This window comes from Plectropomus leopardus, chromosome 7, assembly GCF_026936395.1.
Source record: "Plectropomus leopardus strain MGB_pleo_1.0 chromosome 7, ASM2693639v1, whole genome shotgun sequence".
Lineage (NCBI taxonomy): Eukaryota > Metazoa > Chordata > Actinopteri > Perciformes > Serranidae > Plectropomus > Plectropomus leopardus.
The window spans coordinates 28,602,466-28,628,786 of NC_142182.1; the positions used below are offsets into that span (position 1 = coordinate 28,602,466).

The window sequence follows — 26,321 nt, forward strand, 5'->3', positions numbered from 1 at the left end:
CTCCTGCTGTGGTCAGATATCATTTATCCATTCAAGCTTTCAGCGGTCACTCGTGTTTCAGCACTCCATAATTTCTCAGGCGGTTATAAGGGACATGAAGCAACATTTTCTTCCGATGGCTTAAAGCAAAGCAACAGAACACTTTTTTTCTTTTTTTTTTAATTGCTGAAGCAAATACAAACAGTAATATCAAACATTCAAACAAAGCAATCCACCTCTGACAGACATTTTGGCAGGATTCAACTTGTGCACAGCTGACCTACAGGAACACCAGGATACAACTGAAAGTTAATTACAGGCTTTATTAAAACAGAGTGCATATTGCCATATTGTCTGATAAACCGTTATCACTGTTGCTGCTGCTGCTGCAGATAAACTGCAAAGTTAGTGGCTTGTAAACTGATGATAGAAAAGTAAGACTGCTACCTGCCTGTGAAATGGAATTGCATTTGGTCTATTGCGAGCCCCTTTAACATAAAATCAACAGGATCCGAGGTGTGGAGATTTAGCTCTCACTGGTGGAAATTACATTTTGAAATGTCACAATACCATTTTGAGTAATTAAAAAGTTAATTTTGGCTTGGAGTTCTAACTACTCAAACAGCAATGATTGATATCTACAATTGCTATTACCCCTACTGATTAAACATTAAAAGAGCTTGCCATATTTGGTCACTGAATAGTTGTTACAGTGGATTTTTGCATACACACACACATTCATAAACTTTGTTGCTTGTATTACACAATAATGATGTCATCTTCTGGTCTGAGGTGGGGGATCTATGGGTACCAATAAGGAGTTCATCAACGTTGGCAGTTTACTCTAACAATTCAAATGTAAGCGGTGAGATGGACGTTAAGCACATGAAGTCAAAACAGTGATGAGCATCCCAAAAAGCTGTGTGTGTATGACAGTAAAACACAAATGCTTATTGCTGGATTTAAGCTACATGACAATACACGACAAAAAAGAGCAGACATGTCAGTGTGGCTGGAAGGCAAAATAATATTTAGGCATCATGACAGCCATCTGAACTTGTGACCTTGATTAAACAGATGGATACTACACAAACCATCATCTGTTAAGCATTAAATATGTAGTACTTTGTTCTGTAAATCCGTATAAGCAGCCCAGTCGCCAGAAGAAAATGTTGGCATTGTACGTTTCTCCAAACCACAAATATGTCGTTATGCACATTCTGTACGTATCACATCAAAGTTAAAGTTACGTAATAAATGAGCTGACTTTGTCATTGGGAGGTCGAGGGGATGGTGGATGGCGTGTTGCTTAGGGGCTGTACACATGCCACATTATTTGCACCCTCAAATCCTTTGTTTTGAATGTAGATGTGTGGAATGTACGCTCCAAAGTGAGAGCAACGCCAAGAGCCCCCCCCAGTTTTCTAAGGTGCGACAGGTGCACCCTGAGATAAACAGTCTTCAACTTCTGGAATGCAGCAGCGTGCACCGCATGTCATATAAAGACAAACAACCAATCCTAACTAGCAAATATCGTTCCCCCAACATTAAGGTTGAAGCATAGGAGACACAAGTTTTCATAGTTATCGCCTCCAAAACATGCTCCCAGGAGCAGTGCTGGGCTTTGAGGGCTTTACATAATGGCCAAACTGTGGAATAACAACTTCCTGGCCCAGCATGTGATGCCACGGACCCCAAAAAGACTTTTTACAATAGACTTCCATTGTGAAAGAGGTGTTTTTCGATCATTTTGTAACTGCAAGCAAGAAACTCACACCATCCACCCCAGAAACCACGGGCAAAAGCGTAAACGGTGCAAACATTAATACATGTAGACATGTTAGAACTGCTGCTGATTGAGTAGCTACAGGCAAGCGCAAACAAGAGAAGACTCAGAAATATTCAGAGAATTACCTCAACTGCAACTCAATTTTAGTATACAATATATGTAGTAGGCAGTCCCAGCTCTCTTAGGGAACCTTAGACTTAAAAACGTTGCGGATATACACTGACGTGCAAATGTAACATATCTGTGCCTTGCAGAAACGCTCAATGCCATCATGTTTTTTATGGTGATTGGTTTGTTGCTTTGAGATCTTTGAATTTCTCGTTTTAAAAAAATCTAGTCAAGCCTGATGAAAACGTCAATATTTTCAAACTCTAGAGGAAAAGATTTCCGGATACTTTGATGCTGGAGTCACTCATCATGGTCCCTCATCTTTTCCTCACTCCTGTGGGAACTTTGTGCCAAACAATGGTACGTGGAAGGGAAATGGATGCACATACAGTAGCAGAGCCTTGGGTCTGGTCAGGTGAGGCTTAATTTAAATGGGGATGTCAATGGTTAGGGTTTCACACCTGTTAATAGAGCAAGACAGACATTAAAGATCTATCAAGTCAATGTATACATCAATTTAAAATTGCATAACTTCTCAAAGTTTATTAGGTGTGAAGCAAGTTAATGTCAAGACTGTTAATCAATGCGTTTTCATCCGTGCTGCTCTATGTATAAGCTGTATGTGCATGCGTTTGAACATCAGAGAAAGTTCTACTGTTGCTGACACATGCCAGGACACTTCTATGTGTGATTGAAAGCTGTAACTTTGTCATTTGCCCTTTACTTCATTCCTCAGCGGTCTATTTCTGATGAAGACGCAGGGATTGCTATTTAGGGTCTGAGCTGACACTTGACAAACACTTTTCCACTCCTATTGTTCACGCTCTGGCTCAGGCTTCACGGCTTGATGTCAGGAGAAATGTGACTTTTTGATCACGAAGACAGCTGTACTATACTAACATCAGTGGGTGTTTAATATATTTTTTCATGACTGATACACATTTAAACTGTCCCAACAGACTTCAGGGATACATGTGGGGTCTTCATTGTTAGCACTTAGTGGATAAGCCTGGTGATCGAGGCCGATTTGCAGCTTAAACGGTTAGTAATCCTTTCCAACAGTCAGTTGTAATGTGAAAATCAAGCAGCTGCACTGTGGTATGCCTAACAACTCGCCAACACCGCGGCATTGGACAGCCCAGGTGGCACCGGGTGAACAGTGCACTGCAGAGACACGACAGCCATCCCAGGAGTCTGGAAGGTTCTTTATACTGGGAAACAAGGTCAGGGTGAGAGTCTTTTTTTAAACATAGACCACAGTGCCACAGAGCTGAGCCGCTGCCCAAAAATCTCCCACAGCAGGTTTGATTTATTGTGAGCAGCTACTCTGGCACAAAGGAAGGTTGGTGGGTTGCAGTGGTTATGAGTCCACAGAGGGCTATAAATCAGTCAAGGCCCGCCCCCCTCATCCACAAAATGATTTGAAGGACAGACGCACTTCATATAAACTCTGCTTCCTTCAGGGCTGATCAAAATAAACCCTGGTTTACAAGTAGTATGCGCACATATACAAGAAGGGTTTCGGTCCTTTAGTTAAGTAAAAGTAGAAATACTTTAGTTTAAAAAAACTTAATTACTTGTAAAAGTCCTTAAAAAGTAGTATCATCTGCAGAATGTACTTAAAGCTTTGCTTTTTTGCCAAGAGATACATGAGAAGATCAATGCCAATCACATGTCCACTGACCAGTTCTCCCTTGTTGTCCCAAGATCAAGGCTGAAGCACAGGGGACAACGCTCCTTTGTAATTGTTGCCTCCAAACCAAGCCCTGAGGAACAGCACTGGGCAAGTTTACATAATAGCCAAACTGTGGAATTACAACTTCCTGGTCCTCCATGTGATTCCAAGGGCCCCAGAAAGCCTTTTTCAACAGACTTACATTGTAAAAGAGATATCTTTAAATCAGTGAAAGATTTTTTTTTTTTTTTTTTTTTTTTGTTGGCGTCATAATCCCAGGATTCATCAGGATTTGATCCTTTCGGTCTGATAACATTTTGTTTGAACAGCTGCATGATTTAATTATTTTATCACCATTTAAGTTAGCGGAGCCCCTGACTGTAATTTAGCCACCCAACTGGCAATAGTCTCCAGTCTGAAAGAGTCTTTTGTCTGTCCTGAAAGTGGCAAGAAAATGAATAAATCTTTCCACAAATGTCAAACCAGTCTTTTAAAGTAAGTCCTTTCAGTATTATCCCATTAGCATACAGTATACTGAATAATTTGATTTTTATCACTGATGCATTAAAGTGTGCAGCATTTTAATGTTGTAACTGGTCAATGTTTGTTTTTTGGTTTAGGATATAACCTACCACTGCATCAAGAGAAACTGGCAGGGAAAATGAAAAAATGTGGTGCTGAAAGTAATATTTTCTGCTGGTATGTTTTGAAGTGGACGTGTAAAGTAGAATAAAATAAAATATATATGTTAAGGTATAGAACCTCTGAATTGTTCTTAACCACAATCCTTGACTAAATGTACTTAGTTACATTCAACCACTCTTCACAGTCATTTAAGAACCTTACCATTAGTGAAACTTGCTCCTGGCTCCAACTGCAACCTGTTAACCATAAGAAATGAAATAAAGCAAAGAAGAAAGAAAAAAAATCAGCAAGAAAAAATGCAAACCACATCCTTACTATGGCTTACTCTGGGATTAATTTGGGTGTAGGTATGTCAACAGCTTTTGCTTCATTGTAACAAATGTGGATCCTAATAAAGTAACTCATAAAGAAAGGGCTTTGTCTCACATATGGATGTATCCTAGACCGAAAAAAGGTGGGGTAAGACTGAGTGATGTGATAAAAATATAACATACTATATAAAAAACATGCCATAAAAATACCGCTCATACCACAGATGGTTACTTTATATACTGTTAGAAACTCTCACATGAAAAAAAAAGACTAAATTCAATTCACTCCTAGTTTTAAAAATAAATCATAAATAGCATTCAAACATAACCACATGCACGCAACCATTATGTCCTCCTAAAGCTGTGCACAGTGCAGCCAAAATGTCTCTTAACAACATATATATCACATTCATAAATGAAAATAATCCATGTTCCAAATGAACAACCACATCAGATAAGAGGAATGCTATTTATGTCCTCAAACCCAGTGTGGGAACTACTGATAGAAAATACATAATATACTATATATATTACAGTACGTATGTGTGAGAGAAGGAGGAGGAGTAACACAGCAATGTCCTTCATCACGGTAATTCCACTTCAGTTCAGGCAACTCAAAGAGAGATCGTTTTTAAATTATTAAAAATACACTTTTAACATAATACAGACTAACGAGTTAGCCCAGTATGAAAAATAATTAGGGTGGCGGAGGGGCTGTATTGACAAAGATTAAAACAGCAATACCAGTACCAGTTACTAGAGAGGGTGTTAGTTTTTAATAATTTATTTTACCATCAAAAGAATTAAATTGGTGTCATCCACAAAAAAAGAATGTGAATAAGGTCAAAATACCCTCACCCGCTACCTTTTTCACTCCCACCCCTAATAATTCTCGTAGAGTCCCTCACTGAAAATGTATGAATTTTATTTCAGTTGTTTATCTTGTGAATTGACTGAACTGAGAGAGAAACAACCCAAACAGTGTTGCCAGATCGGACTGAAAAAAAATGAGCCCAATCAGATTCTAAAACCAAATTGTTAATTATTCATCCATTGTAATTATACTGAGAAATAATAGGATTAATAAAATGAAATCAAATAAAGGTATTTTAGATATTTTTATGGCTGTATGTGTTTCTGTGCTGCTGTACCTTTTCTCTCTCCTGGAGCTCTGCCCAGGTGTGTTGCATTAACGAGGTGCAGCAGAGGAGAGAGGCCTCTGCTGCTGGGACTGCTGTTCTTGCTGCCCCTCAGCCTGGGATTTTATTGTCTTATTTGCATGTTGTTTGTTAATAACTTCATAGTTTTAAAGGTGTCTTATGTGACTGATGTCAATCAGTAGTGATGTTTTGTTTGCAGCATAGGGCTACCCAGTGGTTGGGCCTAACAGTGTTACATTGTATGTTAAAAGTTTTTACTCATATGAACAGAAGCTTTTGCAGGTCTTTCATCGCAGAGCTATGACTGATTAATAATTGCAATAGGAAAAAATGTTCAACTCAGTATTAATAAACTGAAATGACATTTGGTTTTGACATTCATCAGTTATTGGTTACTGTGTGAAAATTGATCTGGCAATACTGACTTCAATCATATGCTTGGCATGAAAACAGTGTAAACACCACAAAGATCAATCACACTGTGATGGTGAAACGTGCATTGAGTGTTGTCTCCACAAATTACCTCTTCCACCCGCTCTACTAGGTCTACTAAATGAAACAAACAAACAGGACCACTTCACTGTAAATCCTTTCAGTCGTTAATATCTTCACTCTTCTACAGTGCAGGGGTGTGTTCATATATGTGTTACCTTGGCAGGTGTAGAGCTCTTCTTGGTTTCCCACATGCCACGCTTACTGCCGATGTCACCTGGTTTTGCATCCTGAGACAAATAAGATGAAACAACCACGACCCTATTAATCTGATACAGTGAACCAAAAGCACCAACACTTGAAATACTCGAGTAGAAGTAAAACAAGTATAAGCAGTAAAATATACTTAAATCGTAAAAAGTTAAAGTATTATATATATATTATATATATAGTCACACATATATTGTATATATATTTGGATTGTAATCATTGATGCCTTAAGCCTTAGAAAACTGAGCAAATTGGCCTGATTTCTTCCAAAACAGAAGAAGGCAATGGTCAGTTTAACAGGAAATGACCCCACAATTCGCAAGAAAATAGTTACAAAAAAATCACCTGGAAATTATGTTCACCAATAATAATAATCATTATTTCCATTAATATTATATGATAATAATAATAAATACTCATGTTTTGTAATAAAAACATACATATGTTTTAAATTTTGTTTTCTTGACATTTTTTCTTGTTTTTTTTTTTAAATTACTTCATTAATTAATCAGTAATTAATTACTTAATTAATTACTTAAATCTAATGATTTTCTCTTTTTTTCCCCAGGTCTTTTTTCTTGTCACCTTTAACAAAATTTTATGGGACATTCATGCCAAGTTGCACATTACCCTTTTCCCATGTTTTCAAAAGAAATCAAAGCAAAATTCCTCAGGTTTCAAAGGTTTAAATGCTTGTGCAATGTGTCTGAAAGCAACACAAGAATACTGTTGTTGATCCAGGTTTCAAAGGGTTAATGTGTAAGCATCATTTCATTGTTGCAGCTGTTACAGATTAATATTAACCGTAATACTAGTATCTATATTGCCAGGAAGCTAACTATGATCAGAATGTATCTGTTGATTATTTGGATTAGTAAAATGAATCTGTGAGGTAACTAGTGACTAAATCTGTCAATGTATGTGTTGTGGAGTAAAAAGTACAATATTTCCCTCTGAAAAGTCAGAGGTGTAAAGTAGCATCAAATGGAAATATGGATGTTAAGAACCTAAAAATTATACTAGTACAGTGCTGGATTATACGAGTGAAATTACCCTCCATCACAGGCTATATGCAGGCTATATTTTAGTAATGCTGAAATATATGCAAAACGATACCTTTACCACTTTGAAGAGGAGGCAAAGAACAGCAGGTGAAGTTTGAGTGAGGAAAGCTGAGAAAAGAAGTGCAGTTTGAAGAAGGAAAGAAAGGCAAAAGACAATTACATAACAAAGGGGACATACAAAAGAGAATCCAGTCAGGCATACAGACATTTTGACATTTGTCTGCTGTGCAGCCTCGTCCCATTAGGGGGAGGTGTTGCAGCATGAGTGAGGACAAGGTTACAAGAACTCCTCTGCAGGCCAAGACATTTGACACTATAGATATCTTGCTCATAAATTTCAAGTTAGGACAATGTCACACGTCATCAAGCAGTGCTCTTGCATGTGGACATAGCGCAATGTCTCCAGAAGACCTGGTAAGATTAGCAGCTGGTGTCCTACTTAAAGAAAAGGACACAACGTCCAACAAGTACACAGTTTCAAGTGTCTGCACCATATGATAATGAATGAACCAAATTAATCATTCAGCTTCTGCTTGTTCGGTTATGTGTAAGTGTTGTAGAATATAACAATGAGACAAATGTGAAGGAACTTGACCTTTTACCCTTGTCTGAAGGAGACTTTAAAGATGGAGTCATAGTGACATTGAAATGTAGTTTTTTGGCTTAAGTGAGTCAAACACAAAAAAAAGTGAGAGTGAGAGGACTGTTTGAGAGTACTGTGGGGTTTCTGGGTTTTATGGGCTGTAATATAATCTTGAAATTCCTACAGAGTCCAAAGTGATTGATGTATGGAGGGGTGTAGAAACGGCTGTGCACAAAGGCACGTTGGCATTCAGCCACCTGATACACGACTGCTGCTGCTCAGTGCTTTGTGGTTGGACTGTTGTTGGCAACAATAAGAGTAAAATTCTTCTATCATCCAATGATTTTCCGCTGGTTAGGGCTTAGATACATACATCAAAAACTCTCAGATCGAGGAAACACACAGAGGGTTGTTGGGGCTTTGGTAGCACATGTTGTTGAGTGAACTGTCCATGTGGTGTCACTAGACTCCAAACAGCATCATTGTCCAGCCTTGGAGCTCAGATACAGTATATAATGGCTGCAGCCAACAAAAGACTGGCATGCTGATGTGCAAATGAGCACATTAGCGTGTGCAGAATATCAAGGGATTACTCTACTGAAGTAACACTGGTGTCTAATTCAAAATAGTGTGTATGTGTGCGAACAAGACGAGGATTTATCAGGCCTTACTGCTGGCTTTGCTGCTGCTGGTGATGCTGCTGCTGCTGCTGCAGGTGCAGGTGCTGCTGTCTTTTCTGCCTCTGGAGGCTTCGCCATCCAACTGTTGACACGTCCGGCAACGCCGCCTTTGATGCCAGCCACATCCTGGGGGAAAAAAGAAGATATCAAATACTCACATATCAGTTAATCTGGCCATCCTTCCCCTCCTGCTGTCTGTCTCTCACCTTGACGGTAGGAGCTGGACTTTCAGAGGAGCTGCTGATGTTTCCTTTCTCCCACATGCTCTTGATGCTGCGCGCGCCTCCTGTAGGAATATCTGCCAATGGAGACTTTGAGGATTTGGCGTCTTTGTTTCCCTGTGGAAGTACAGCCTGCATTTAGTTACTTTTACATGAGAATGGACACTGACACACGGTCATTGGTGGAAAGTAGCTTTAAATCCAGGAATTGTAGTGCTGCAACAATTAATCAATGAACAGACTAGTTGTCATCTATTAAATGAATTGCTAATTAATTTGATAATCGATTTATTAGTTTGGTTAGCACTTTAAAGGAAAAAAAAGTCAAAATTATCTGATTCTCTGAATATTTTGAGGTTGTGGACAAAACAAGATCTTGAGGACATCATCTTGGGCTTTGGAAAACACTGTTTGACAATTTTCACAATTTTTCTGGCTTTTTTTATAGGCCAAACAACTATTGATTCATGGAGAAAATAATCAACAAGTTAATCGACAATAATAATCGTTGTTGCAGCCCTGCTTTCTACTTGAGTATTTCCACTCTGTGTTTATACTTGTTTTTTTTTTCAAACAACATTTCACAGGCAAGTGTAAAAATCTTCCTCCACAGCTCTCTATTAACAGCTATAGTTTCTAATTACTTTACAAATCAGGATTTTGCAATAAAATATATAACAAGCTTATAAAAAAAAACAAAAACATATTATTAAAGATTTATCATGCAAACAACAAAAAACTGTCCAATTTGGGCATTTTGTCATGTTTTGGATGTCAGAGTTGTTATCAGTTCCACCAAAAACAGATTTACTAAACTTCTCAGATGATGTCATTTTTATAAATGTGTGAGGCACAAAGAGGTGAAACTATTTATGTCTAACAAAATAATGAAGTATTAGATTCAGAGTCCAAAAAATGATTAGATATGCTTGTTTTGTTTATCTTCTTTCCAGCCTCATTAATCATCACACAACCCCTTCGATTTATCTTAAAACATAATTACAACCTAATGGAGCGGCCACAAGAGTAAAATGTTACTTACACATTAATGCATCGACAGTGACGATATAATACTGTACATAAAAATCTAAACTTTTTTTTGCAAAACAAGTAGTTTTATTTTTAATAATACTCCTGTGATTTGACTCAAGTAGGATTTTGAATGCAGGACGTTGACTTGGAATCGGGCATTTTTACATCATTGTAGTTACAGTTATTTTGCTTGTTTGAGCACTACTTCCACTGCTGAGTGTGGTGCACAATGACTCTCACCTGGACCGCAGAAGTGTACTGTTCCAGTCTGTTGCCTATCTTGGAGACAATTGGAGTGTGAGACACTCTGGGTGGGGTGCTGTGTGGATGAACAACAGATGGGAAATTAGAATAGCTCCCCGAATATAGTACCTGTTTATACACTTATTTTCATTTTTTAGAACTCACCTTTTCTGAGCTGATTTGCTCAAGAATTCTGCCTTTGCCCCGATCTGTATAAAACAGCATGGTTTGAGGTTATAAACCGTGGTTGACAGGCATAAATAAATACTGACATGGTCAAGCTGTCCTGGCCTCGTTCCTGTCTCCAAGACGACCTCACTGAGAGGCAGACCAGTCGGTCCCTGGGAAGGTCTCTCTGTACTCTCTGCCTGAGTGATTGAGCTGGAGAGTTTGGCTGTCAGGGAGCCAGGAAATACACACACACACACACACACACGCACACTCAGACAAACTCAGGCACACAGACACACACAGCTCTCTCTCACACACACACACACTGAGTACAGCTGGTTAAAAATGAATTATACCTCCCGTGTATGCGCAGAATTACACACATAATTCTCAACATTCTTCCAAAAATACTCCGGCAAGAAAATTACCCAGTCATGGTCTTGTACAGAAACAGCCATATTTGAGTACAGCACAGACAGCGGCTCACATCTTTTTTTAAAACTTGTCAACTAATAACATATTGGTAATATCATAGGGATTAAAATAGGAACAGCAAAACAAATTAGCACATTAGACAAAAACACTGGAGAGAAGGAGGATAACAATGCCTTTTTGGTAATGTCTCAGAACTGGAGAAAACACACAAATAGAGCTGTTACGTGAGAGTGATTGAAAACCACTGTGATGCTATCAACAGAAGAGAGCCTCCTGCATCACGGTATCTCTGCATGGTTTGGTAACCTGACAGTACAGCCATTAGCTCAGATCACCTGACCTGTGAGCGTCACCAATTCAGTATCTGACCAAACGTCTCCCCTTCTGTTCTTGACATATGACGTTGAGTAAGGTTTCTTGTAGAATTTAATGATGTCAAAGTGAAGTTGACCTTTGACCTTTGAGATATTAAATGCCACCACTTCATTATTTTATCCTTTTAGACATCTGCATGTTTTTTCTTGTCAAAATTAGCATATGAAGTCCTGAGTTATGGCCAAAAACATGTTTTGTGAGGTCTCAGTGACCTTGACCTTTGACCACCAAATTTTAACTAGGACATTTGTGCCAAATTTGAGGGAATTTCCTCAAGGCCCTCTTTGGTTATTGTGGTCACAAGAATGAGTTGATGTATGAACAACCCAAAAACATAATGCCTTCGGCCACAGCTATGAGTTATCACTGGCGCAGAGGAATAATAACTCCAAGTCGTCTGAACCTCTGCTCCAAAACTCACCTTTGAGGAGCCTTTGGGACTGATAGCAAAAGCAGGTTTTGGAGGCTCTTCCCCCATCTGTTTCTTCTTCTCTGCAGCCTCCGCCCTCCTCTTCTCTATCTCCTCCTTCATCCTCTTCCTCTCCTCCTGTCCAGAAAACCACAATTTGCTGTCAAATGTTTGTTACAACCTCACCAAAGGTGAATCTTTCTGTCCTTGACAAGAGACACATAACCAAATCAAACCAAAGTAAACTGATGCTTCACACATGACGACCCTTTTTTCGATAATACCTGAATGTAAAGTTCATCCTCACCTGTTCTTTGGCTTTCTTGTCCTCCAGTTCCTGTTTCTTCTGCTTCTCCTCCTCCTCCAGGATCTTCCTCCTCTCTTCTCTCTTCCTCTTCAGCTCCTCCAGCTCGGCCTCTGCGTCCTGCTGCTTCTGCTTCATCTTCTCAACGTCCTCGCTTTCTGCATCATTTCGCCGGCGCTTCAGCTCCTGCAGCTTACGCTCGGCCTCCTGTCGCTCCTTGTCGTCTGCCTTGGAGGTGCGAACATTGTCCCTGCATAGAAACACACACAATTATTCTTTAATCAGTAAGCATCTATACAAAGGTTATTAGAGTTCACTTCAACATAACGAAGAACTACAAAAAGGTGTGAAAAAACATTTTAGGTAATTGAAATAAAACATTTTTAAAAAGACTATAAGTAAAAAACAATAATTAACTTAAACAATATTGTGTACTTGAAAAAGCTAGTCAAAATTTTAAAAAAAAATTGACAAGAATTATATTTAGTTTTTTTCTTTGTCATTTTGGTCAAATTTGTCAACAAAACAAGCATGAGTTTATTGAGCCTGGGATGTCTATATGACTTTGAGTCATGTAGACATCCCAAAATGTTGTGTTTGTATGTAACACCTTTTCTGAATGTCTTCATTCTCTCCCCTGATAAAAAAATGTTCCTCAAAATAAACTGACGAACGACAAATTTTATCTTTACCTTGACGTCTTTTCTGCCTTCTTGAGTTTATTCTCAAAAAGCCCCTCATTTTGTTTGGCTGGTTCATTCTAGCAAAAAAAGGGGGGATGGTGGTGTTAAACATACTGTTTCTGCTCACATCTTCAATATTTAAAGAATATATAAGAATAAGAGTATAGTTTTATATGACAAATGTATCACCTTTTCCTTTAAACCGAATCTCTTCGGCTTCTCCTCCTTTAAACAGAAGAAAGAAATGGAAGGACATTAATATCATAATAAAAAACAGCAGGCTTGGTCAAAACGCATAATGTGGATAATCCACAACAAAGCCGTCAAACACTGGAGCAGTCAAAGGCCGGGCAGTGGATGCAACGCAGATGTAAACTGAAGTCACATCGCACTGTGACATCCTCAATGCCACCACCTCTTTCATCCAAATAAAAAGCTGTGACAGCGATCTGTGACCACACCACGAAATTATATTGTAAAATAAATCTCTTCAAAGCCGGATAAAGCCTGGATAAATCAAAGACGGTGCCCGGGTGTCACTTAATGTGAGGGATTTAAGGACTTGTGTTGCGTTATAAATGTCTGTATTAAGTTACTTGAGTGGCTGTTGGTGAAAAGACCATTAAGTCACATGAATACCTCCTCTTTCTTTTTCTTCTCTTCCATCTCTTTCTTTTTGCGCTTGTCCTCCTCCTCTTTCTTCTTCTTCTCTTCAGCCTCCTTTTTCCGCTTGTCCTCCTCCTCCTTTTTTTTCTTCTCCTCCAGCTCTTTCTTCTTCTGCTTTTCCTCCTCCTCTTTTTTCTTCTTCTCCTCCAGCTCTTTCTTCCTCTGCTTTTCCGCCTCCTCCTCCTTTTTCTTCTTTTCTTCTAGCTCTTTCTCCTCTTTCTTCTTCTTTAGCTCCATCTCCTTTTTCCTTTTTTCCTCCTCCTCTTTTTTCTGCCTCTCTTCCATCTCCCTTTTCTGCTTTTCCTCCTCTTCTTTTTTCATTTGATCCTCCTTCTCCTTTCTTAGTTTTTCTTCCTCCTCTTTTCTCAGCCTCTCTTCCATCTCCTTTTGTTGATTCTCCTCCTCTGCCTTCTTCTTCCTCTCCTCCTCCTCTCTCAGCTGCCTTTCTTCTTCCTCTTTCTTGAGCTTTTCCTCCATTTCCCGTTTTTGCCTTTCCTCCTCTCCTATCCTCTTCTTCTCTTCCAATTCTTTTTGCTGTCTTTCCTCTTCCTCTTTCCTCTTCCTTTCTTCCTCCTCCTTGTCAACATCAGGAACAGCCTCTTCTTCAGCACCTTTCTCTCCTGAATCAGGCTGCTCGACCTCTTCTGTTGTTGGTGCAGCCTTCTCCTCAGTTTCCTCCTGTAAAATACATTTTTGTGTCAATTTATGTGCATGTATCGACAAAATCAAGTGAGCACAAATCAAAAATAGGAGACCAGACCTCATTCCTTGTGCTTGTTGTTCTTGATTCCTCAGCAGATTCCTGTTGAGAGAAAAAAACATAAGCGACAACAGAATAATCTCACCCCAAACAGTCTTACTCTACATATTCAATCTTTGCTTTGTCTTCCTCCTTCTTGGCCTCTTCCTCTTTCCTCCAAGAGTTGTTATCAGTGTCTGTCACCTCCTCCTGAGCTGGTGTCTCCTCCTTCTTCTCCTCCTCTTCCTCTGTGTGTCGCTGCCTGCTGCTGCTGATGGAGGACTGCTCCTCCAGTGTGCTGTCTGTGCCGTTGGTGGTGCTGATGGTGGGGTCAAACTCCTTCTGTCTCTCCATGGCCTCCTGCATCCTCTTCTGCCGGCGCGCCTCCCTCTTGGCGAGGCGCTCCAGCAAAGCCTGATCATCATCTGCACCTTCAGTGGTGGTTCCAGTGGAGGAGTCGGTCTCTGTCACACTGTAAGCACATGAAATCCTCTTGTTCATGAATGATGCCTTAAATTCAAGTCTTATCAAAGAAAAATCTGAAAATCCACATTGTAATAATAATGTTTTGTCAGATCAAGAGTGATGACCCCCGTGTAAGTCTCTAACTGAAACTTTCTTCACAAGAGGTGGTTTCATCCACACATTCATCTTCTCCAGACTTGACTATTGTAACTCCCTCCTCTCTGGCATCAACCAAAACTCACTCTCCCGCCTCCTTTTTTTTTATTTTAACTACACTCTTGGAGAATTTGTTCAGTTTTAATGAACATCTCAACTTGATAACTTGGGATAGAACAATATGCATCTGATTAAATCGTATTTAAAAAACAGCTGTTTTACAGCGGTCTTCACTGTTGACTATGACGCCGTTCATTTGTGCAGCTTCAGGAAAGTTTTTCAGTTACGTTTTTCCTGGTCATATAATTTTTAAATAAAACAACAACAACAATAAAATGGCCTAATTTACTTGATTGCTTGACAAATTAACAGCCACAGTAAACTTTTTGTATCTTTTCTGTCCTCTAAGTCCTTCAGACAACAGGCTCTTGTGCTGAACATACCTGAGGATAATCAAGCACTGAGAACAGTAAACTGTAAATCCAGCCAGCTCAGAGGCAGAAATCTCCACCAGGCAACACCTCCCTACTGTCCAACAAATGGCATCAACTCTTTTTACTGCTTTGGTTCACAGCTGTTTAGATAGAACAAAACCACAGGTGTCAGCTTTCTTTTTCATCGTTATAAGCCGTGTGTCCCTACCTCCTGTTTCCCTCGTGTTGTACACTTTTGTCCCTCATCTGCTTTCTACTGAGAAACTTGGTTTGCATTGTACCTGTTAGTTTCAATGACATCGGTGGTTCCAGACTCCTCCAACTCCCTCATCTTCTTCCTCTCTTCCCTCGCACGTCTCCTTTCCTCTCGAGCCGCCTCCTCCTCATCATCATTGTTGGCGTAACCCACACTGAAATATAAAACATACATCCAAAATGAACAAGCCATTGGAAACCCAACAAAATTAATGACTATTAAAACTTGATATGCTTTCTTTTGCACGGCAGTACAGTTGGTGGGTGTAGTTCGGTTGAAAGAAAATTGTTCCTACATGAAACTGCTCATAACAAGGTCTGTGGATTATCCAGCATGTTCTTGTCCCAAGTTGTCGCGTGTTGCAGCTTTGCAGTGGACTTCAGCACCTACATATTATGCTCTATCCTTTTGCATCTGCTTTTTACCTTCTGGGATGCCACAACTGTGATGTCAACAAAAGCATATTTTGGGATTATGCTGCACGTGGTTATGTTTTGGCAACAAAAGTACATGGCAACCATGTCAGGATGTCAATAAATGCACATGCTGGTAGGGATGGTTTGGATTGTTGGGCACATCCATTACATTAGTGTTTCAACCTGACGTCGTCCTGCTGTGTATCATGCGTATGTGACACATTAAGTCTGGCCGCATTTTCAAGTGATGCCACCTATTTGCGCAGCCCATCATACTGCAACAGCAGGTGTTGTCCGGCATGCTGCTGGCGTATAATAACACTTCGTCTGGCTCTGTCTTCCTCTTAGCTCACGCCAATTAGTGCTGTGTCATCTTGACACGAAAGGTAGCGTAACCCACATAAAATAATGGACTACATATGAGAAATTATGAATTACTGTGCCTACTCCCCTAAGAGAGTTTTACATATTACTACTATTTACTAATTTTATTTTTTATAGTATTTGGGTATTTTCATCCAGTAGATGCGGTAGACGATAAAGTGCACTGTTGGTAGCATGTTTGTGTGTCCGCTCGCTCATGCAGAGAGACCACAGTGAACTGTAGCCTACGCCCGAACTATCTTGACAAAGGCAAATTAAATGACTCTAGCTGCCGTGTACCTATTAGCTCGTTAGTGCTAACGTGCTAAGCTTTTAGACTCGTCTGCTCACAATCTATTTCCGCTTCAAGAAGCAAGGTAATAAATACAATTAATGAACAATGTACTTTATTGTAATTCAGTCGATAGTGAGAGCTAACTTATATATGGTGTGATTTGAACAGTATATGAATTGCTGTTAAAGGGCGTGTGCAGTATTGTGCATTTATTTAAAACATAGATTTCAATATAGGTTTGATCATTTACAAAGCTGATGTCAGTATAGATTCCATGATGTTAAAAAAAAAACAGGTAAAACCAACTATAGATATTTGATAACTCATGACATTTTTTCTGACCCTGTCTGTTGACAGATCAGGGTTTTTTTTCCGTTGGTTTGCTTCTTCATGTGGGTCAATCCAGTGATATAGATGGCAAGCCCTCCTATCTGGATCTAGAGAGATGGAGACCAAGATACCCTGCCGTGACTGGACAGGTTCTGCTGCACTCTACGGTGTGCTAGGTCCAGTATCTTTAGACATATATATAAATATATAAATAAATATATATATATATATATATATATATATATATATATATATATATATATATATATATATATATATATATATATATATATATAGATAGATATAGATATATATAGATAGATATAGATATAGATATATAGATATAGATAGATAGATATATATATATATATACATGATTTTGAGTAACAGAAGTATCTGAGGACTCCTCACATCTAGGTTGTGAACCACCCATATAAGCCAAACTGCCTCAAGCAGACCTCATAAAGACATGATGAAGATTGGAGCTGCCACAACAGAGGGAAAACGGATTTAAAGAATAATAAGAAACACTCGTTCTACATGTGTCTGAGATCAAAATGTCACATCGAAGAAACGGAGAGTAATTCCAAAGGAATGACCCTCCCAGCTTTTATTAATGGAAGAAACATATTTAATCAGAGAAAGAGACAGTTCAAACAGGAAGAAGAACGGAAAAAAAGAGAAAGATAAAGACATTAAAATGGGGACAAAATGGGGCCAAAATCACCAACAAAAAACTCACATTCTGACATTGACCTTCATCAAACTGAGTTCACCCACAGTGAGACTCCTGAGCATGCCAGGCTTGTATCTTTCCAAGTATTACCAGGTTTTATGAGGCGCGGAGAAAGCTTGAAATGGCCCATTGATAGCGAGCGGGTATTATTCCCTCTGCTCTCCCTGAATCCACAACACAATGATTTACAGATGTTGTGAGAGGAAGCGGTGATGGGAACCATGAGAGTTTTTTCTGTCTCTGAAACAAACGAGGCAAAAATCTAAAAAATCCTTGGGCAGAGGTCTCGCTGGCATGGCACAGGTTGCCCCGAGAAATCATTGAGGAGGTAATTTGGCTGACTCCACACAAAGCTAGAGGCCTGTTGTCAAAATGTTGCAGTGACATTTCCAGTCGAGTTCGAAACCCGAGAGACATGAAACATACAATAATATAAGGAGGAAAAATGATCAGACTTTCTTGGCGAACAAGAGACTTAAAAACTGCACTCAAATTGTCAGAGACTGAGGCGTTCAGAGCGGACTATGTCGTGCTGAAATAAAAATGGTAGTGAAAACATTCCAGCGTCTGCAGCATTTGGTCGGGCTGCAGACAGGAGGGTACAGGCTGGGCTGGCACTGCTGTGCAGACTGTGAGAAAAATTGCTCGGAACGCCTTTTTCCACTGGTGCTCTGATGGGACATCTGATATGACAGAAGCTGACTTCTGAACTGAAAGAGTGCTGAGCTGCGTTTGATTTAAAGGACAGGTTGTGACATGCTTTTACCATCATCTCTTCAAAGATAAAGCTGTTGATTTTCTATTTTTTTAACAAATTTAATGAAAGACCAAAACCAGTACGTTACAGTTACAGGCAATATTTGAGCTAAATGTGCGCAGTGCTGAAAAGTGATGGTCGCATTTGTTAGCTTGCGGCAAATAAATCCAGCGAAATATGATGTTATTGGTACATAATATGTGTTTACGTTTCAGGCCTGTCTCTCGACTCACAGCCAGCCAGGCAGAATCTCTCATGTAGGGCAGTTTGTATTTTTCATGGCTAAAACCATACAATGTGGATTTATTAAACATGGCAGCAATCGTGGACAATCTCTGCCACCCAGAGCAGAAGCTTTATTCGCCGTCTCGCCTGCACTGAATGGAGGTAAACAGCAAGCAAATATTTGTGAGTTTTAAGTTTGTTCATGTGTGACTGTCCTCTTAGTTTGCGTGTCAACACTTAACAGCATCCCCAACCTGTCTGTGTCAGCCCCAAGCCCAGTAAAAAGGTCATGAATATATAGTCTTATTTTTTTTAAAAAGTGCTAAAAGATTTTCAAAAACAGCTGGGCACTGTAGTTTATGGTAAATTATGCTTGAACAAAAGTAAAATATCGAACTTGATGCTTTAGTGAAGGAACATGTCAACCAGTGCAACAGTGTGGCTAAATAATGGGGTTTAATCATTTTTGGACAACAATGGAAGTCAGCAGCATAGAGATACAGATACATCAGAAATTACCAACACATATCTGCACTGATGAAAATTGCATGAGCAAGTTCACGAATGCAGGTTAGGATGGAATGACACTATATTACATGTTCAAATGTTTTCATGTGTCTTTTCTTAAGTGTGAAACAGACTTGTTGGTTGCCGAGCATTTCAGATTTAAAACAGTCTAATTAAAATAATGTTTCTCTTTCATTAATGTTTAGAGTTTAGGATTCTCTTATTAAAATTCATTCCTTGAATTCTTATGGTGTTTTGGCATACCGTCCACAGAGTCAAACCTGCAGCTTTACACCACCAGAGTGGAAGTCAGCAATAACTCTTCCAGTGTTGTAATGTTCATCTGAGCACAGCGAGATTGTGAGAGAGGGAGGGAGAGAGGGAGGGAGACGACAGAGAGCGATGGACTAATCCAAACAGCAGCACAGCTGAATGACTCCCTAATGAGTGAAAAAGGCAGTGGTGATCATTAAGCCGTCATCGCCTGAGCGCCTTCCAACCCCTGTCTGCTCCATATGGAGACACACAGGCACTCACTAGTTCATCATGCAAAAGTGCAATCACACCCAAAGACAGATGCATATAAATTCAAACAGTAAGCCTTGATTGCTGAGCGTCTGTGTCCAAGACTTTGCATGATGAAAGGAAAAAGGATTGAGTATTTTAAAACTCTACAACACCTCTAAAATGGCTCATTCCTTTTTTGGTCAAGTTTGTGCTATAGCTGCATGGATTTAAAAACATAAAAATGGCTTTCCAACCATAGATTCAAACACACTACCAAGTATAGCTGAAACTTCCCTTTGAGCAGCTAGTGTCTAATAGCTTTGGCACAGACTGCACTTATGATTGATAAATGCAGGGGAGTGTTAGCTCCTGATGGTCAAATATGGTGTATGAAGCTGAAAAAGTATCAGGTTTGTTTTGTGAGTCATGAGTCAGACCAGTTAAACTCATGGGGCTTTAATTTAACATGCTGTGACCATTTGCATGAACTTTTTTCTACTTAATTGAGTATGCATATCCATAGATGTGTGCTTGTGTGCATATTTTTAGCACATTTGTTTATAGGTTCTCAGGTTGACTCACTTCTCAGATTCGAGGCGCATCTGTTCTCTCCTCTGCCTCCTCAGCTCCATGCGGTGCTCAAAGTCATCGTCCATGATGCCCAAAAGATTCTCCTCACTTTCTCACTGAAAGACACAATTTTCATATCAGATCATGCGATCTAAATAGAGTATATCCAATCAATCCATCATGGTTATATCACAGCTGTGGGAGATTTAATACTAAGCAACAGACCCTCGCTGTACACTGCGGTGAATATTAACATGCTAAAAAAAAAATTCATATCAGTAACACATCAGAATTTAGTTGACCACCCAAGACAGCTTCATGACAAGGGTAGAAACATAAAAAACACAGTTCCTGTTGGTTTACAGTACCTCAGTGGTAGCTGAAGTTTAGTCCATGGACAGCAGTGTCTCCCGCTCTTCATATATCAACCTCTACAGCCTGGTTTATATCTCAGCCCCTCAGCAGCACAAAGAATTCCTGCTTGTTCTTTCAGCGACTTTAACTACCAGAAAAGGCAAAGCCTGCCTCTCTGCTCCCCTCTCTTTCTCTCTCAGCCTCCCTCCTCCTCCTCAACCTGACTCCTGCTCTTTCCCTCTTTCTCACTTTCCCCTCCCTGATCTCTGACTTTGGACTCTGGCTGTTTCTTCCTTTCGTTTGTCTTGTTTTATCCTGCGGTCTCTTTTTCTGTGATGTACTGCAAGAGCCTTCATTGCCACCACATGTGAAATCCATCCTGATTGATCTCAAATCAACTTATAAACCATTTAAGCACCCCATCAACAGAGTCTTTGCTCAAACCTTCAGACCAGTGATGTACTAAAAATCAGATTTGACTTTTCTTTGTGCCTATATATCAGAAGATATATAGGCAGATTCCTCTGTTGTCTTGCATTCTGTTAGTAAACCAGACTACTACTCTGAGTGTCTTTTAGGGGGCATCTCTAACACTGAGTATTTTCAATCAATGTTTTTAACCCTTTGAATCACCTGGTCCGTTAGTTTTGGAGAAAAAGAGACCGCTGCGGATAATTTGGCTCACGGTAAAAACCTACTGAAAGTCTGGGTCAGAAATAAGGTGAGCACATAGCTGATGCTGGGCCTGCGGCCTGTCTGGGATGTGCCATACAGCATGGGAGAAACAAAGATTTGTAGCATGAAACTGCTTTATTCCATGTTTTAAGTGGCTTAAATCACCTGGTCTGTTATGGGGAAGAAGAGACCTCTGTGGACTATTTAGCTCCCAATAAAAACCTCCTGAATAATGAACGCTGAAGGAGTTCTTGCTGGAAGAAGTTTCAGCTGATTGCATTATGCAGTTCATGGCTAGATGCCATGAAATCCCTCCTGAATCTCACACATTTCACCTTTAAGTGATCTATGTTATTCCATTAAGACTGTAATAAATCATGCTTTATATAAAACATAGAATAAAAAAACGATTTCATCTGTTTTTCCTCAAATATTTCTAAAACTCCAAATGCTGAATAATATAATAATTGATAATAATCTATAAATAGTCCGGTTTCCTGGCAGGACTTGAGTCAACAGAGACATTTGTGCATAAGTCTCATGATTAAAAAAAACACTTATTATTTTTGTTTCTGTCTTGCAAACACTTGTGACAGTTCCTCTGTCTTCCTGGAAAGTCATTAAATCCTTATAAATTACTTCACTGCCTCTTACCCCTTGAAAAAAAATCTGCAGAGGAAGAAAACTACTAATTGAGATGAGATGAGAGGAATAGTTTAATGATCTCCGTTCTTCTATAATTGGTTGTGCATGTATATTTCTCTGAGTCATCCCTCACATCAGACGTAATTAAGCCAGCATGTTAAATTCATCAATCGATAAAATGATAATTCTAGTATAAGTAGGACTATGTAATCTACAAGTCAAAGAGCTGATCAATACAAATCAATCTACAGCCGAAGGCCTCTAATTGGGATATAGTACATGTGTTTTTTTGTCTGCACTGGTGGGAGGTTTCCCAAAGTTTGTCAGTATTACATTTTGGCACCATAAAACTATAACGTCCTGTGCCAAGTCACTATCTGCAAAACTCCATGTGGTTATAGAGCATGATGTTAAATGTATAATCTTGAGTGTAAATAGATCAAATCTTTGAATAAGTTTAGTGCATAGAAATGGATGGCATATCAGCTTCAAGAGTCATTCATCTTAAAAGATTTGAAAAGCATTATGTTGATACTTTGAGCTAAGAGTGTCAATTCAAACCACTGCAAATAAACCCTTTATGAAATAAGGTGAGCACATAGCTGATGCTGGGCCTGCGGCCTGTCTGGGATGTGCCATACAGCATGGGAGAAACAAAGATTTGTAGCATGAAACTGCTTTATTCCATGTTTTAAGTGGCTTAAATCACCTGGTCTGTTATGGGGAAGAAGAGACCTCTGTGGACTATTTAGCTCCCAATAAAAACCTCCTGAATAATGAACGCTGAAGGAGTTCTTGCTGGAAGAAGTTTCAGCTGATTGCATTATGCAGTTCATGGCTAGATGCCATGAAATCCCTCCTGAATCTCACACATTTCACCTTTAAGTGATCTATGTTATTCCATTAAGACTGTAATTAATCATGCTTTATATAAAACATAGAATAAAAAAACGATTTCATCTGTTTTTCCTCAAATATTTCTAAAACTCCAAATGCTGAATAATATAATAATTGATAATAATCTATAAATAGTCCGGTTTCCTTGCAGGATTTGAGTCAACAGAGACATTTGTGCATAAGTCTCATGATTAAAAAAAACACTTATTATTTTTGTTTCTGTCTTGCAAACACTTGTGACAGTTCCTCTGTCTTCCTGGAAAGTCATTAAATCCTTATAAATTACTTCACTGCCTCTTACCCCTTGAAAAAAAATCTGCAGAGGAAGAAAACTACTAATTGAGATGAGATGAGAGGAATAGTTTAATGATCTCCGTTCTTCTATAATTGGTTGTGCATGTATATTTCTCTGAGTCATCCCTCACATCAGACGTAATTAAGCCAGCATGTTAAATTCATCAATCGATAAAATGATAATTCTAGTATAAGTAGGACTATGTAATCTACAAGTCAAAGAGCTGATCAATACAAATCAATCTACAGCCGAAGGCCTCTAATTGGGATATAGTACATGTGTTTTTTTGTCTGCACTGGTGGGAGGTTTCCCAAAGTTTGTCAGTATTACATTTTGGCACCATAAAACTATAACGTCCTGTGCCAAGTCACTATCTGCAAAACTCCATGTGGTTATAGAGCATGATGTTAAATGTATAATCTTGAGTGTAAATAGATCAAATCTTTGAATAAGTTTCGTGCATAGAAATGGATGGCATATCAGCTTCAAGAGTCATTCATCTTAAAAGGTTTGAAAAGCATTATGTTGATACTTTGAGCTAAGAGTGCCAATTCAAACCACTGCAAATAAACCCTTTATGAAATAATCTTTTTTATATGGAACACTGCAGCTGCTATCAACCATCTTTATTTACCTTTGCAAGAAAGCCTGTCAGTAACTCCAGCCAACAGATACAGTGCATAGGAATTAAACTGAAGTGTGGTTTCAGAAAGTTTAGCAATTCTGTCCCACTCAGAGGAGGATGGAAAGTGAAACCAACAAAGACTTCGAGAAAATTTTGTCTCAGTAAATCTGATGAAAATAAATCTCAATTATTTCCTTTTTACAGTGATAACACCCTGTATAATATCTCAAATGACTGCAGTTTTGGAGAGGGTGTCAGTTTTGCATTGTGCAAAACAAATATGGAGCATGTGACTGATGTAATACCTGCTGTGATGGATACATTGCTTCTGTCAGGACTCTACATGCAAGATTGACTTAAAATTTCTATAGTTGCGTTAAAACAACATTGAAAACGTATTTAGAAAAACACTCAATTAATAATTTGTGTTTTGGGGACATAAACTGTAATGTTTTTCGTGACTATCAGCAATAAACAAATCATCCATGTACTGAACTTAGTCGGACTAAGGTCACTGTTTCATATCTACCCACAAACTACACCAAGAGATAAAACGAACATCTAACAGTCTGTCCCCCTCTGAATAAACAGGAGGAATATATTCTAAAAACTAAACCGTTTAGTCCTCCTGCAGCAGAGCTACACCAAATCTTTGGTTGGCTCATCCTGATCCAGGAAACATTGGCCCTGCTTTTAGTCAGACTTTCATATTTTCTGTTGGTGGTCCCATTAATGTACTGAAAATTTGTGGTGAAGCAAACAGATCTAGGTCCAAAAACACAAACTCATTCGTTTGACATCTGAGAATATGCTGAGAGAAAATAATACAGGGAAAGTGTTTGACCTGCTTCAAGAGCAAACCATGCATCCATCCTCTTCTATAACAAAATACCCAAGAATCCTGGGCACGGAGATGACCTGAGCTCAGAGTCTCAAGTTCACATAACAGTTTATTCTCTCCATGCCACGCGTGTCTTTCTGTCCTCCCTTTGATACGACACACATGCAATAAATTTAAGTCTGCACCACTTTGGCACAGCCAGCTTTATCGGTGTTGATCATATGAGGTTATGTAACATGCTGTGTCAAAGGCAGACACTTGAGTATCATCCCTTTGTTTGGGTATTCGTGTCCTCAGATCTGAAGAGGAGCCCACCAACAGAGAGCAGTCGGTCATCGGTTTGGTTTCACAATGGCCGACACCATATACAGTCACAAGGCTTACAAACAGAATGGGCCAAAAGAGGCCTTTTCTAAATCATCCACTGCATGGGTAACAAGACCTTGGAGCTTTCCTGGAAAACAGCGACACTCTTTTACACCTCATTTTCCTGAAAAACAGGAACATGATTTATTGAAAGTCTTCTGGACAAAACACTTGTAGAAGTAGTTGTTGCAAATGTATAAACCATAATGATCTATAGTCCAGGAATAAAGAGCCTGAAAATCTATGAAAAAAAATCAGACCGCTTATTGGTCCAAACTGATTCATCTGCTCAACTAGTGATACTGATAGGGACAAATTTTGTACAAATATTTATGGTTTGAAGAACCCCAACTTAACAGCATTTGAGCATTTTTTGTTTCGAGTTAAATTTCTGATAAACTAATGGATAGATTGCTGTGAAATGTGGTTGACAAAATCATGAAGTGAAACTTTCATAAGGGCAAAATGTAAATTGGTCCAATACTTTGCTTTATGACCAAACACCTGCAAACTAATAGTATTCCCACCAAGCCATGGCTATATGTTGTGTTAATTAGCAAATGTACTTTAGCATTTATCTCAAAACACTGCAGGTCCTTACATAAAGTAGCTGTTCGCAAGGCTGTAGACTCATATACTTGTTGAGAGGAGTGACTGATTTTTGGGATTAATTAAGACTAATGTTTTTTTGTCAAAATATAAAACACAGTTTAGAGCTTAAAGACATAAAATCGGGTAATTTATGCTATGGTTTTATGGTTAAGAAATGAATTTCTGCCTACAATCAGAATTGTAAGTACACTACAGGTGCGAGCAATGTGTTGTTTCAGCTTCAAAATATTGGCAGACTTAGCAGCAGCTGCAGGTGTCTAAACTGGCACTCACACATCCTCCCCACATCCTTCACATCACTCATTACACAAAGTGTCCCTCACAATGATTATAGGAGGCATTCCAGATACGTGATCTCTGATCTCCTGTACAGTTTCTGCAACACCGAGCCAACATCAACATCAGTCAGCTATCATGTCAAGGGCGTCTAGTGTCCTAACAGTAGTAGTAGTTCACATACCCATATACAATTATAATGACCACAACAGTCTTTGGTATTGTCATCATCAGCACTTCAGTGGCCCTACGCTTCAGACTTTGATGCTCTATCTATCTATCCCTCTAGCATCAATTTTAGACATGTCAGCTTTTGTTTACATGCATAGTGTCTTTTCAAAATAAAATAAGGCAACAAAACTACTAGGTTATGTTTAGGAACAGATTGTGTTTGGTAAAATAGTCTGGCTAACAGTGTCTAGACTGTAGGTAAAAAGTGTGCCTTTGGCCACATCACCATTTTCAAATTCCCTGTTGCTATACATGAAACTACTTCTTTCATAGCCACACCTATCTCTACACTCCATTTTAATGCTGTGCGTGAAGAAACAAAGTCCGAGCTAACAGCCTACACGCTAAAACATCTTTTAATATTTCATGTGGCATATTCTTTTGCAAGGATTTAGCCATTTTGACGCCAGTGCTGGCCTCTCCACCAAAGCAAGTTCCCTGCTGACACTTTTTACCAGGGCCATTGTTGCTGCATCCTGTGCTTGGTGCCGCCCAAGTCAATTGTGATTGGTT

General features: G+C 39.1%; 1 protein-coding gene and 1 long non-coding RNA gene across 5 annotated transcripts in view; one reads left to right on the forward strand and one right to left on the reverse strand.

The window, feature by feature from the left end:
• LOC121950619 (uncharacterized) overlaps positions 1 to 26,321 on the forward strand; it is a 63,844-nt gene that overhangs the window by 5,717 nt on the left and 31,806 nt on the right. The window lies entirely within an intron of this gene.
• Positions 283 to 26,321, reverse strand: part of cald1b (caldesmon 1b) — a 33,552-nt gene continuing 7,513 nt past the window's right edge. The window contains exons 1-18 of one of the 4 annotated variants that reach the window (XR_015777048.1): positions 20,360 to 20,517; positions 20,004 to 20,107; positions 15,311 to 15,439; positions 14,179 to 14,446; positions 13,996 to 14,037; positions 13,209 to 13,913; positions 12,759 to 12,794; positions 12,579 to 12,646; positions 11,890 to 12,136; positions 11,595 to 11,720; positions 10,358 to 10,401; positions 10,190 to 10,268; positions 8,903 to 9,034; positions 8,688 to 8,822; positions 6,318 to 6,389; positions 6,191 to 6,213; positions 4,398 to 4,432; positions 283 to 2,337 (exon numbers count right to left, since the gene is read on the reverse strand). Coding sequence is in view for 2 of the 4 variants with exons in the window: in XM_088080387.1 (XP_087936513.1) it covers positions 4,400 to 4,432; positions 6,318 to 6,389; positions 8,688 to 8,822; positions 8,903 to 9,034; positions 10,190 to 10,268; positions 10,358 to 10,401; positions 11,595 to 11,720; positions 11,890 to 12,136; positions 12,579 to 12,646; positions 12,759 to 12,794; positions 13,209 to 13,913; positions 13,996 to 14,037; positions 14,179 to 14,446; positions 15,311 to 15,439; positions 20,004 to 20,077 (2,190 nt within the window). In the remaining 2 variants the exon portion in view is untranslated. Of the gene's footprint in view, positions 2,338 to 4,397; positions 4,433 to 6,190; positions 6,217 to 6,317; positions 6,390 to 8,687; positions 8,823 to 8,902; positions 9,035 to 10,189; positions 10,269 to 10,357; positions 10,402 to 11,594; positions 11,721 to 11,889; positions 12,137 to 12,578; positions 12,647 to 12,758; positions 12,795 to 13,208; positions 13,914 to 13,995; positions 14,038 to 14,178; positions 14,447 to 15,310; positions 15,440 to 20,003; positions 20,108 to 20,359; positions 20,518 to 26,321 lie in introns of those variants that run through there. The other 3 variants (XR_015777049.1, XM_088080387.1, XM_088080388.1) reach the window with 3 other exon arrangements.